We start from the raw sequence: 14,126 nt of genomic DNA, 5'->3' as shown, positions 1-14,126 counted from the left end.
ACTTTGTTAGAGATGCGGCGGGGTTGAATTATATTTTGGGAAATGCTTTCCTGTACAGTAAAAATCCGTTCGTATCAAGCAAAATGACCCGAATTGAGGGGGAGGGGAGTATTATAGAGGGGCCCTAAGAAATGAAAAATGGTCACATTTTTCAGATGTTTACCAGTACCGAGGCAGTAACAAGGGGATGTTAAAAAAAAAAAGGTGCCTACTTCCATTCCAACATGCTATTTAATGCCAAATGTTACAATTGTATACAATCTAATATGATCATTTTTGCCCCTCACCTTGAATCAAAGAGCGTCGCAGGCGGTGTCGTATTTGACACTTGTTAGCTTGTTGTGGCGCCGTTGAAGGATCAGAGACGTGAGTCGGTGAATTTTTACTGATGTTTACTGACAACACTGCAGCTTCTGTGTGGCCCTAATATCGCTAAGGCGTGAAGAGCACACACACAGTTCTGTATCGCTTGCTAGTTAGTCGGTCGTTTACTTGGGCTCCAAGCAGAGCAACAGTGTTGCCTTCCGGAACTCGGACGTAGCACAACTTAAAGGGATCATTCGGCCAAGGTGGACCCTTTTTCACTCATAAACTCTCGATGTAATTTTGTATCAGGCAAATCAGTGATGGGCATTCCGTTCCAAGGACGGAACGGTCCGTCCGTCCTGGACAGATGCTCATTTTGTGGACGATCGGTTGAGAAATCTTTTAAAAAGGACGGACTAAGTTTGAAATTTAGCCAAGCCAAACTCTGGGCTTGTCACACAGCCGCACATCAGAAATCGACTATCTTCAAGCGGCCATTTGCACCGCGTCGCCAAGCTACATTTCTAGCCGGACAGAATTAGCGTTCGCCCCGCTACGGCTGCCTCATAGGCTAAGAAGCTATATTCATAGTTAATGAGTTCATCTTGAATTATCAAGAACTTGTTTTTCTTTTTTCAAGACAATGAGTTTTTTTTCTTTTTATTTACCTCTACTAATTTCAACGTTCAACTTCAGGAGTTGCAAAAGCCCTATTCGTCTTTCATCCTTTTCAGGTACGGTAACCACATATACCACATATGCGGAGGTGCCGCCACCTGAAAAGGATGAAATATGAAGACTTTTACAACTCCAGAAGACAGTAGCTGAACGGGGAAACCTAGTAGAGGTAAATTTCATAATCGTCTTAAAAAAGAAAAACAAATAATAGAAGCTCATTTTGCAGCGCTAAGCACACGCAAGGTTGCTTTCCTGCTGTGATTCTGTGGCCATAAAGTGAAGAGAATTTGGGTTCATGTCCCTCCCGATGTCCAAATAATTTTTCAAGGACATGAAAATCAGCTTTTTCCCAAAGCCCACCCCAGTCCACCACAGCCCCTCCTCCGGCCATCGACTGTGCTTTACACGCCACTTCCTCACACACACTTTTAAAAGCGCTCGACACTAGTTGAAAGTTTGGTTTGGTGCCTGTTGTCACTCTGTCGCTGTCAAGAAATGGGAGACTATTGACAACATCACCGAGGAAAAGAAGAAGGCTCTCAGAAGAAGGTAAGGTGTGTTTTTAATTTGTCAATCCCGCTCGAAGTTGACTGCAAAAATGACACGTAAAACTGGAAGACAATTCAACATTGTACACTCTGCATAATTTCCTAACATGTGCATTGTTATATTACGTGGATTTAATTTTTCAATTAAGAAAATATCTATAACTAAATGTTCAATTTTAATGTTAATATTTTTAGACTATCAAGATTTATATGAAAAAAAAAAACCTGATTACTTGTAATCTTTTTATTGTGGATCAAGAAAAAGAACATGTATAATTATAATAATCCGTTTTTTTTTTTTTTTTAAATAGGTGAATTGAATGAATTATTTCAAACCAGAAAATGGCCCATGCAAAATTTACTGAAGTTGTACAATGTTTAATTAATGAATTAATTGGATTATATTTGATACTTTTGTTTGAATTAGTACTTGGTGAGTAACAGTCAAGGAAATTCTGCTGGCATTCCTGCTCATCACGTCACTGAAAATGTAAACATGACGTCATACTTTGGGAACATTAAAAAAACCGCTGACTTAACAAATGCATCAAAAGAAAACATTGAACAATACAACATATTGGTTTGCACAAGTGTGGTACACAGCAAAAGATAATGGTTGTTAAAAAAAAAAAAAGTCCCAGCTTGCTTAATAATGATGTGGAATGAGGAAGCGAAAATGAGAAGAAAAAATGTGGAAGACGGGTACACAACTCACAACACGGTCAAAATCAGAAAACAAAATAGGAAATCCAAGATTCTTTTTTCAACAACAACAAAAAACATTTGCATAATTTAATCTACGGAAAGAAGCAAAGACATTGAAAAACGTCATTACATTTTTTTTTTTAAAAAAGTCCAAATTGATATTTTGGATATTTTATCCAAATATTTTTTTTCCTGAATGTAGTTTTTCCAATACTTAAAAATTTGTCACGATGTTTTTGCTGCTATGTCAACATAAGTTTTCTTGCGCCGTGTTGGTGTGCCTGTTACGCAAATATTGTCCAATATTCGAAGTGTGAACGTGTAGCATTTAATTGCGCTCACTCGTGTAACGGGTTTTTTTTTTTCTTGTTTTTTGAGTTCCTGTCATCTTCACTACGACTACACCGACGCATCTTTCCCCACCCACCACTCGAACGGAGTATATTCCACCGACTTTGAATCTGCGCAAAGAGGCACGTAAGTACAGAACCATTTTGTTTAAGATAAGACAGGAAGTCAAGCCATGGTCCTCGTTGCACAGAAATGGCCCCACATGTCTTCCTGGCTCACATACTCGAGGTGAGATCGTAAAATTATTGCATCATATTTGGAGTTTGGGTGTGTTACTCTTAACTGGAGAATAGCACAAGATTAGAGTTGGAAGTTTTCAGAATGTTAAATGTTTACGACTAGGCCAGGATTTTAAAACGCAGTACAGGTTGTGACCGTGGGTGGCAGCACCGAGTGCGCCACTGTTAAGTAACCACAGACTTGTGATGATGGTGGACTAAGGGTTAGGAAAGAAATATAATGATCATGATAATAAAAAAAAAGTATGATTCCACCCATCTCACACACCCCTTCTACTCAAACGTATGAAAACTAGACATGTTTTGAAAGTTTTGTCTTGTGCCTGTTCTCAGTCACTCTGTCGCCAGGGCTGGACTGGCCGTCTGGCATCGCAGGCAGATGCCCGGTGGGTCGGCATCTTCAGGGCCCAGTGTGGTGCAATTCATTTTGAATTTTTGTCTGGGCATTTTTTCCCCCCCCTGTTTCCCCCCAAGAGCCCAGCCCACAAGCCAGAGAGAGAAAAACAAAAAAGTTTGTCAATTGATCCAATCAACACTACACGGTAGTGAGGAGCTGCTCTGGCCAGCGGGCACATCGAAATACCATCCCTGACGGAATATATCTTTTGAACAAAACCATTTGTTTCTTGCTGGGTTTACATGGAGCCATGTATTCCGATTAGAAAGGGTCCGAATGACCAATCGGAATGAAAATGCTCCATATAATAAATGCCCCAATCGGAATGAAAAGGACAAATCCGAATGGAATTTCATTCGGATTCACAGGGGTGGCATATTCCAATTGCCAATCCGAATGAGCGTCATGTAAACAGTTCAATTGGAATAGCCTGGCTGCATTGTTATATGACCTAAGATTTGTTAAAAAAAAAATTAAAAATTTCCATGCTTGCTTTTGTGATGTGGAATGAGGAAATGAAAAGAAAAAATGTGGAAGGAGCACATCTCCCAATCACAGACATTTACATCGTCAGCCTCTTAAAAATGATGCCCTTAGTCATATTTCGACCACAAAAAAAATGTGTTGCGACGTCGAGAATGGACTTAATCCGTACCAGATCACACGCAGGTGCCGCACTCCTGACTCGCGGCCGAGCAAGAAAAAATAAGAGTGTTGTGTACCTTGCGGTCCCACAGACCCAATAACATGTGACCCATATTGTTTTTATTTCACCGCTGTGCGTGTGTGTCTGTTGTTTTTGTTTGACTTTTTTTTCGTATTTTTTTTTGGGGGGGGAGGCGTGTCTGCTCGTGCGCCGCCTGCTTGTGACGTGAAGATTACGTTCTCGACGCCGATGGGCTGTCGCCGACGAGGGATGTGCCGGGACCACGTGGGCGATTAAATATGCAGGACGGCACGCGGTGACAGACACGTTGCGTTCACATTAAAAGTCACATTTGTATTTGCGACGTGAGCGAGTACATAAAAAAAATGTCATTTAACAAAAAAAAAAAAATCGCAAATGGCCATCACGCCCTGTAGTGCGAGCGTAGCCGCAATCGATGTTGACATCATGTTGTTTTTTTTCACGGCAGGATGTCGGTAGCCATGACCAAGGCTGACGGGGTCACGATGCTGACACTCGCCGGCGACCCCAAAAGTAGCTGGCCCCCCCTGTGCCAAATCTTGGGGGGCTTGTGCTACAGCCCCGTGTGCTGCTCGGTGTCACGGCTCCTAAGGGGCGTCATGGGGACCTCCCAGTCCGTACTGGGGGCGATGCACATCATGGTGGGCTTGCTCAACATCGGCTTGGGGGCCCTCTTTATGGGCACTGGGGCCGGCTACGGGTGGCGAATGAGCTTCTCTGGCTACCCTCACTGGTTGGGAGTACTGGTAAGAAAGACACGCCAAAGGCGACACACTGTGTGACGGAGATGTGATTTTTGAATTGTTTGTATGCAAATTGTTGGGGGGTTGCCCACCCACCAAGTGTGAAATGAAACAACCCAGCCCATTTTCTCGATAGTTAAAAAAAAAACTTTTTTTTTTTTGCACGTCAGGTTTCTGAGCTATTTACGTTTTTGTTTTTGTTTTGTTTTTAAAGCGGAAGTCAACCCGAACTTTTTTTTTTCCAGAATATGTTCTATGCAGGCTCACTCGTCGTTTGTGGAATATGAGAAATCCACCCGTTTTTAGCTATCTCAAGGGGCGGCCATTTTGTCACTTCTGTCGACTGGAGATGACATCGAAGTTGCTCAGGGCTCAGAAAACGACCAATCATCCTCAGCTATTATTATTATTATTATCGATACCTGCTCGACAAAAAGCCAAGGGCAGATTCAGACTTGGCACAAAAAAAATCTTCTGGAAAGGTTTATTTGAATCTCTGATTCTCATTCAAGCTGGGTTGTGATTTGTACATATTTGTTGATATTTGAATGTTGATCTCTTGTTGTTTTCCTGTCTGCCGCAGTTCATCCTCTTTGGCATCGTCTGCATTTTATCGGAGAGGTTCCCCAGTCCGTGTCTGGTGAGTAGCGCCTCTTCGCTTGTGCGCTGACTCGACTTGCTTATATCGAGTAGCTAGAATGATATTTCACTCTGAAAGAGCCGCTAGCACAATGCCGTCGTCGTTCGAGGACCAATGATTTTGCTGCAGCAGCAACAGTTCAAACAACGACAGAAACGTAACAAGCAGACAAATTATTCTTGCAAATTGCTCCAAAGAGACAAAAAAAAGAAAGACATCCTCTCTTTTGCATGTGACAGGAATAGACAACCTTAAACACTGACAGGAGTCATTTAAATTTCATTTTGAAGGAGGAAAAAAATGTTTTACTTCAAAATAAATAATAATGAAAAAGAATGTAATTTTGCAAGTTTAATAGAAGTTCTTCCAAGAAAAAAGTTATTTTAGATGAAAACAATTTGTAAAAATAGTCAGATTTTATTTTTGAGGGGGGAAAAAAGTCATTATCCAACAAGAATAAAGTGTTGGTTTTTTTTTAGATTGAAATAGTCATTGTAAAAATAAAAGTTTGGCTTTTTTCTTTAAAAAAAAAAAAAGTCCCAATATTGTGGGAATAGTCATATTTTTTCAAACTAAAATAATGTATTTTAGCAGAGTGTCATTTTTTTCATTCATATTTTATCATAGTTTCGGGAATCTTTTTTTTTTCCCCCTTCATTTGGCTAATTACTCATTTGTATCTTTTTGTGTTAAGGTGTTGGTCAACGCGATTCTGAACTTCTTGGGGATCGGCTTTGCCATCGCCGGCATCGTCCTTTACGCCATGAACGTGTACGGAGGTTACATGTGGTGGCCCTACAACGTGTGCAGTTATAATAGCTATTATGGCAATTTCCCGTCCAGAATTTCCGGCACCATGAATCCTTTGGTGAAGGACTACTGGGAGCGCTGCTTGGAGGGGAGAGCCCTTGCTCGCGTAAGTGGACGCTCACGTTCATACCAAAGCATCAAAGAGTTGTCATGCTACGAGAAGGCGGTCACATTTTTGGGAGAAAAAAAGCACAGAGGTTATCGAAATAAAGTTAATTTTTTTGCAACAAGTAAAAATCATATAACCTTGCATGATATGAAGTCACATTTGCGAAAATTGAAAGTCATAATCTTCAAAAAAAAAAAATTCTGTAAGTCCTATAGTTTTCAAAAATCAAAATATTATTTTTGTTCAACTGTTCTATAAAGAAAGGGTCGCTATCCTGCGAGTGTGAAGTTTCATTTACGAAATGAGGAGTCGTAATCTTCAAAGAAAAAAAAAAGTCATTCTTCAAGCTAGAAGTAGTGTTTTAGAAAGAACAAATATTTTGATTAAAGGAAAAAAAGCAGCACCATAACCAGAATAAAGTTGTATTTTTTAGAGAACAAAAACTGTAATCTTGCAAGATAAAAAGTCTTATTTATGAAATGAAAAGTAGTACTCCTAAGAAAATAATGTATTTTCTGGTACACTTTTGTATTTTTTTTTTTTTTTTTTTTTTTTTTTTGAAAGTCTCAATCTTACACGTAAGAAGTCGTAATATTCAAATAAATTTATTTTTCAAGATTTCAAATGATGAAACTATAACAACAGTATTCCAATGTAGTAAGTGCTTGTGTAAATAGTTTCTTTTTTTTCAGTCCCCCCCAAAAATTCCAGTGAAGAGAGAATTCTCTTACATTCCTGACATTCATATTAAGAGAATAAAGTTCGACCCGCTGCTTGTGGTCAAGTTCTCTGCCACGATCTCGCGCTGTTATCTCAACTCGTGCAAGTCGGGATTGAACGAGAAGAAAGTCTTGTTGTTGGTTTTTTTGTTGTTTTTTTGCTTCACACATTTTTTTTTGTGGTTGTGTAGACGCTGGTGAGAGCCATCAACGGCATCGCCATAGCTCTGTGCACCTTGGAACTCTGCCTGGTTCTCAGCTCCTGCGTGTTGGCCATCAAATCTTTGTGTTGCCGCGGCAAGAGCGAGCACCACGACAACCGGCAGCAGGTAACGAGCCACCTCCGGTTGAGAGGTGTTTGCCTGCCCCCTCTTTGCAGTAGGTTTTTTTTAGGGTTTGCAGAAAATCGGTACTCGATCACCAATTCAATCAGAAGATGGAGCAATATATCTATTTAAACAACTTGTATATTTACTCTACAGTCGACCCCTGCCATAGTGAAAATGCATTGGGAAAAAATAATCATTAAAACCCACCAAATTCCTCGAAAATAAATGCTGACAAACATTAAATATAACATGTAATTTTTACATGTTTACATGTCCTCTGTCATTAATAAAACAGTCTGTTTTTATTTCATTTATATATATATACTTTATTTTTTTAATGTGTACAAAGGTTAGATGTGAGCATTTCTTTATATAAAATAAATTTGGTGCACCAAGACACCCCAAAAATATTTGCAGTCAAAGTTACATGATGACCCAAAGATGAATTGATGCCTTCTGTTCTTCTTTGGCTTTTTAGAGCTGTGACGAGTCGGAAGGCGGATACAAGCCGCTCCTGCGCAACGTCGAGGCCTAACACGAACCGTCGTCTTGCTCTTTCTCTTCTTCTTCAAAGTGCACCTTACAAATACAGTATGCACTCTTGCATCTGGAATTTTTATCAAATGTAAAAATAAATAAATAAAACACCTCTTCCTTCATTTTGCACTTCATTAGAGATGTGGCGGGTTTGAGTTGAAATTTGGTAAGTGCTTTTCTGTGTGCATACACGCTTGCCTTAGCACAGTTCACCTTTGATGCATTTGGAATTTTACGCTGACTTTTTTGATACTTGCATCGTATTCTCTCTTTTGCATGTTAAGACATGTTGACAAAAAGCTACAAAGATATTTGGCAATTGTTTTTCCTTGTTTTTTTCAGCACAGTGAATCCCACGCACACTTGGCGTTCCGCACCCCCAGATTCACCTATTTGCCTTTCTCTTCCCAATGTTTTTTAAAACAGAACTTTTTGGGGGGGAGCAACCCCCATCTTTCCTGGAAAATATATATAGCATCCCCTCACTTTTCGAGGTAGATAAGTTCCAAGCCCCCTCCCCCACATGGGAGGGGAGGATTTCTGCCTCTATTAAGCTATTAAACACATGGTTCACACCCTTCTGAACAGTTGTTACACTAAATAATTTTAAAGTTAAAAAAGCAAAATTGACAATAAATACTGAGCTGCTCATTATAGGCTACATTCAGAAATGAATGTGTGCGCAGCGCACTTTGCTCCCCGGCAACGGACGAGGATGACAAAACGTCAACTTAATTTGATTTGCTCTTGATTTGTTGTTTTTTAATTATTTGTTATTGTGTTGTTTTTGTGGTTTTAGGTTTGCTGTTGTGTTTGTTTTGTTTTTGTGTTTATTTGCTGTTGTTTAGATTGCACTGTGTTTTGCACTTCAGGGCCGCCGTTGTAACACGGAAAGGGCAAAATTACCATCGAAAAAAACACATTACAAATTTAAATAAACAATTGTGTCTGATTTGGTTTTTCCGCAGGACTGCCAACATTTGTCACTCCCATCTTTTTGCTTCCATGCCAACTTTTATTGTGTGGCAGTTGGAATATTGTCCAGTAATGTGAACGTGTAAACCTACTTAATTCGGCGTCGAGGGGAGTAAGCGCAGTCAAGGGGTTAACTCAGCATTTGCCTGCGCTTTCCCGGAACAAGAGGAAAGTCCTCCTCGGTCCTCAGGCGTCAGCCACCACTTGACCAGAGTGTATCCCACTGACTGAATCTACGCGAAGAAGCAAGTAAGAACAATTTTGTTTAGTTTATAAATAATGTAGAAGCGGAATTAAATGTCCTTGTTTACGTCACGTATTTCCAACGCGTGTTGTTTTTTCGGGAAGCCAAACAACTGCGTAACGTGTCTTCCTGGCTCACATACGCGAGGTTGGATCATACATATACGTCACATTTGGAGTTTAGATGTGTTACTCATAGCTGGGGAATAGTATAATATTATATTCGAAGTTTTAAAGAGTGATCATGATTACGAATAAGACAACATTTTTAAAATGCAGTACAGGTTATGACCGTCGGTGGCAGCACTGAACGTCCTACTGCTAAATAACGCCCAGCGTGACATTTGGAACCCTCTTTGAAATAAAATATAAAAATAAGACACTGATTTATTTCTATTTGCTTGTAGTGTGTCGCGCTTTGAACTACTCGCATATGTATCAACTGTCGTTGGTTGAAGCTTGAAGAGCATTAATTAAGACAGCAAATCAAAAAATACGCATTTTTTTTTTTTTTGGGTCGCCATATTGGATGGGGCAGAATTAAACTGTACAGATTACAAAATAATATTTTTCCCATACCCTGTCACCAGGGGAACTCCTTGCATTCGTCCATTATACCACACTTATAAATGTAGGAAATAGCTCCAAAAATGTATGTTCTTTGGTCATCGTCGCTTGATTGATTTTTATTGTAAGCCAACATTTGAATCGAGAGTGAGCTTCAGATGCGCCGCCACTCGAATGAAGTAGAAAACCAAATGCAGCAATTGAGGTTCTGTAATGCCCTCGCATGCGGGCAAGGAGAGCCACAGTTGCGAAGGTACTTTCAGCTGTTTATTGAACAGGACAAACGCAAAATATTTTTTAACATATGGTATCCCACCACCGATTTGCTTTTGGTGTGTACAGACCAAAGTCTTGTCTCATACAAAAGTGTTTCTTTGGCACCATTATGTGATCGTTTGGTGCCAATTAGAACAATATTGAAGTGAGGCCAATAAATAAATAAATAAAATACATAGACTGATAACTTGAATTAAAGCAAGCAAGAAAGAGACTTAAATGGGACCAGAGACGTGAGCCATTTAGAGGCGCAATAATGAATTGGCAACTAATTGTCATATGTAATCAATAATGATTTTTGGTAATTGAACCAACGTTTAGAGACCACGTTGAATCAAAAATTGTCTAATTCCTTGAAATTTCAGCCTCTCAACAGTAAATATCTGATTTCTTTACTGTAGTCCTCAATGAAAGAAGACTGATTATGTAAATGTTGAAACAAATGTGCAAATATCTGCTTTTACTTTGGAGGATAATGATCAATATTTTTGCCCGTTTTCTGACATGTGACAGACCACACCAGTAATTGAATCTTTTTTCTTTTGTTTGTACGTTTTATCTACTGTCAATTTAAAATAACGTCCTGTTTTTTTAGTAGAGGTATGGTGATTAAAACATGTTCTTTTTTGAATTTGATGAAGTGATTAATCGTCAAAATGATCCACATATGAATTATTATGAAAACGCGGTGGTGTGTTTCCAGACAGGATGTCGGTAACCATGACCAAGGCTGACGGGGTCACGCTGCTGACACTCACCAGCAACCCCAAAAGTAGCTGGCCCCCCCTGTGCCAAATCTTGGGGGGCTTGTGCTACAGCCCCGTGTGCTGCTCGGTGTCGCGGCACCTGAGGGGGGTCATGGGGACCTCCCAGTCCGTACTGGGAGCGCTGCACATCATGGTGGGCTTGCTCAATATCGGCCTGGGGGCCATTCTCATGAGCAGCGGGCCCGCCTCCGGCGTGAACATGGACTCATCTGCCTTCCCTCAATGGTTGGGAGCGCTGGTAAGAAAGAGAGTGGGAGCTGATATGTCAATTTTTGCTGAAGTTGTATTACTTGATCTTTTTTTTTTAAATATCCCCAATTTACCGGTAATGTGCACGATCATCAAAGTAAAACGTCAACTCAAGACAAGACAAGACAATGCAATGCAGTTTTATTTATATAGCGCATTTCATAACAGCTAGAGCTGTAACAAAGCACTTTACAAACAGTAGACAATAAATAAAGACAATAAAAGGCCGTAATACATAAGTATTAATAAATATAGATATAAATAATATGTAAGATACAAATAAAAAAAACATATAAACAAATAAAGCCAATTAATTAACGTAAAAAGAGCCCAATTGTGAAGAGTGTCGCCAAACACAGAGGCCCACTTTCCGCCATCTTGACAAAAAAGAAAAAAAAAAACGAGTAAACATCAACTGCACTTTTTAAATGGTGATTTTAAATGAAAATGTATTTTCTTGTCTGCCACAGTTCATCCTCTTCGGCATCGTCTGCATTTTGTCGGAGAGGTTCCCCAGTCCGTGTCTGGTGAGTAGCGTTTCTCCGCTCGTGCAGTCACTCAACTCCTTTGTAGCTAGAATTATATTTTACTCTCCATGATAGAGCTGCTATCACAATTCCTTTGTTGTTTGAGGCCCAGTGATTTTTGCTACAACATAAAAGTGGCAAGAAGACAATTTATTCCCGCAAAGTGATACAAAGATGCATTAAAAAAAAATAATTAAAAAAAAAGATGTCTTTTCTTTTACATCAGGGATAGACGACCTTAAACAGTGACGGGAGTAAAGGTAATTTTTGCAAAAAAAAAAAAAAAATTTTACCTTCAAAATAAATTTTACAGGCCAATGTTTACAATTCAGGAAAAGGGTTTTTATTTTAGATGAAAAAAATAATGATTAGTAATGTGTGAATAGTCAGATTCTTCTTTTGGGGAGAAAAAAAGTCATAATCGTAAATCATCATCAATTTTGAAATAAAAGGTTTTTTTCCTTACGAAAAAGTCACAATATTGTGGGAATAGAAATATATATTTTTCAAGTTAAAATGATGCATTTTAGAAATTTTTTTTTTTTCATTTATTTAGTGAATCATTTTTTCCTTTATTTGAATAATTTCTTATTTGTACCTTTTTGTGTTTTAGGTGTTGGTCAATGCAATTCTGAACTTCCTGGGAATCGGCTTCGCCATCGCCGGCATCGTCCTTTACGCCATCAATTTGGGCGATATCTACATCTGGCGCATTTGCCGAGGTGACGACAGTTATGACGATTATTGGGACAGAAAGCATCCCACTCACACCCCGAGTCCTGCTGAGGAGTACTACCTGGAGCGCTGCGGGAAGGGGAAAGCCCTCATTCTGGTGAGTGGGCGCTCACTTTCATACAAAAAAAAATCAGAAAGTTGTCATGCTATCAGAAGACGGTCACATTTTTTGGGAGGAAAAAAGACCGATATTGATTGCCATGCAGCGTAAATCGGGTCGCTCTAAACGGTGGAATTAATTAATAGCGATTTCCCTACTGCATTGATCCCGAATGCCTTTCAGGGAACTATGACTGTTTTTGGCTTATTTTGATCAAGAAAATGACCCCCCCCAAAAATATTTTAAATCATTCAATCATGGGAAGAGCGCTACACTTGGAGAATTTTGAGTTCAATTTATTAGCATAGAGGTTAAAACTTAATGCAAGCACACAAAATACGCAATCCAATTCTTATGTGCATTTATTTTCAAATTTACATGGGAATGTGAACAGGTACAACACAATGAAAACTAACTACAGGGATAGGACATATTAACATACCGGTACATAAACATACATTTTCAAGAATGTGTTCTATGCAAGCCCACTAGTTGAAATAAGGCATTCTGTTAAATATTGCGTTTGTGGAATAAGAGTTAATCCACTCGTTTTTAGCCATCTGCGGGGGCGGCCATTTTGTCACTTCTGTCGACTGGAAATGGCATCACAACTACTCAGAATTTTCCCGAGATAAAAAGTTCAACATTTTTTCTAGAAACAGGAATTAGGAGAATGATGTTGTGATATTAAGAGAATAAAGTTCAACCTGTTGCTTGTTAAATTCTCTGCCACAATCTAGCGTTCGTAACACAAATTTGCAAAGATCCACCAAGCGAGTTGACTCCTTTTTTTTGGCGTATGTGTCTTTGTGTAGATGCTGTTGAGAGGCATCAACGGCGTTGCCATCGCGTTGTGCGTCTTGGAACTGTGCCTGGTTATCAGCTCCTGCGTGTTGGCCTTCAAATCTCTGTGTCGCCAAGGCAACAGCGAGTACGAAGACAACCAGCAGCAGGTACACAAGCCACCTTCCGTTGAGGGACGTTTGCCTGCCCCCTGTTGGCAGGCTCGCAAAAAATAAAACATCCACAAGTTGACCAGCTTATCTCATTTTTAAATAAAAAGTTATACAATAAAATTAAGAAATCTAGAGCAATAGCAAATAATGCAGCTGATATGCACGGTTTATATTTTTTTATTGAATCATTGTTTCTTTATGTAGAGTGTGTATTTTTGTTTCTAAAATACAAAGGTTAAATAGGAGCCATTCCTTAAATGAAATACATTTGCTGCTCCAAAACACCCTAAATTTTTCCATTTAAATTCACATGATGACATGCGCTCTTTTGCTTTCTATCTTTACCGTTTGTGTCCAAAATCGAATTGACGCCTTTTGTTGTTTGACTTTTTAGAGCCGTGACGAACCGGAAGGCGGATACAAGCCGCTCCTGGAGGGAGTCGAGGCCTAACACGCACAGTCGTCTTCTTCTTCTTCTTCTTCTTCTTCAAAGTGCACCTTACAGATACACGAAGCACTCTTGAATCTGAAATTGATAACAAATGTAAAAAAACAAACACGTCTTCCTGGTTTTTGCACTTGGTTAGAGGCGCGGCGTGTTTGAGTTGAGTTTTGAAAAGTGCATTCCTGTGTGTGTGTGTTTGTGTCTTGGGCACAATTGACCATTGACATATTTCGAATGTGCTTTCTTTTTGGATATATGCAGCGTATTCTCCTTTTTGCCTGTTAAGACATGTTGACAATTAAAAGCTACAAAGACATTCAGTAATTGTTTTTCCTCCTTTTTTCAGCACTGGGGACCCCCTGCAGATTCACCTATTTGCTATATCTTTTCCCAATATATTAAAAAAATGTGTGTGTATATATGTTATATATCTTTTTGGGGGGATTACATTTAAAAAACATTTTAGAATAATGTACCTTGGTTTGAT

General features: G+C 39.3%; 2 protein-coding genes across 4 annotated transcripts; both read left to right on the top strand.

Annotated features, from left to right (window-relative positions):
* The first annotated feature begins 136 nt into the window (after positions 1-136).
* On the top strand, positions 137-7,911 carry LOC147143030 (uncharacterized). 3 transcript variants are annotated; one of them, XM_086038424.1, is made up of 7 exons: positions 137-1,533; positions 2,616-2,714; positions 4,361-4,658; positions 5,239-5,295; positions 5,990-6,211; positions 7,125-7,262; positions 7,741-7,911. In XM_086038424.1, exons 3-7 carry the CDS (start codon positions 4,362-4,364, stop codon positions 7,795-7,797), a joined length of 771 nt encoding a protein of 256 aa, XP_085894550.1. In that variant the 5' UTR covers positions 137-1,533; positions 2,616-2,714; position 4,361; the 3' UTR covers positions 7,798-7,911. The 3 variants fall into 3 exon arrangements, with proteins under 3 accessions (XP_085894550.1, XP_085894552.1, XP_085894551.1); XM_086038426.1 differs by having other exon boundaries at positions 137-2,714; positions 5,990-6,066; positions 6,139-6,211; XM_086038425.1 differs by having other exon boundaries at positions 137-4,197.
* A 796-nt stretch (positions 7,912-8,707) lies between these two features.
* On the top strand, positions 8,708-13,959 carry LOC147143029 (B-lymphocyte antigen CD20-like). Its single transcript, XM_086038428.1, has 6 exons — positions 8,708-9,023; positions 10,564-10,865; positions 11,347-11,403; positions 12,017-12,235; positions 13,054-13,191; positions 13,589-13,959. The coding sequence occupies exons 2-6, from the start codon at positions 10,569-10,571 to the stop codon at positions 13,643-13,645; spliced, it is 768 nt and encodes a 255-aa protein (XP_085894554.1). The 5' UTR covers positions 8,708-9,023; positions 10,564-10,568; the 3' UTR covers positions 13,646-13,959.
* The last annotated feature ends 167 nt before the right edge of the window (positions 13,960-14,126 follow it).

This window comes from Filicampus tigris, chromosome 8, assembly GCF_054856515.1.
Source record: "Filicampus tigris isolate MCC_2025a chromosome 8, RoL_Ftig_1.0, whole genome shotgun sequence".
In the NCBI taxonomy this organism is placed as follows: Eukaryota; Metazoa; Chordata; class Actinopteri; order Syngnathiformes; family Syngnathidae; genus Filicampus; species Filicampus tigris.
This window is presented reverse-complemented; position numbering and strand designations above follow the sequence as displayed.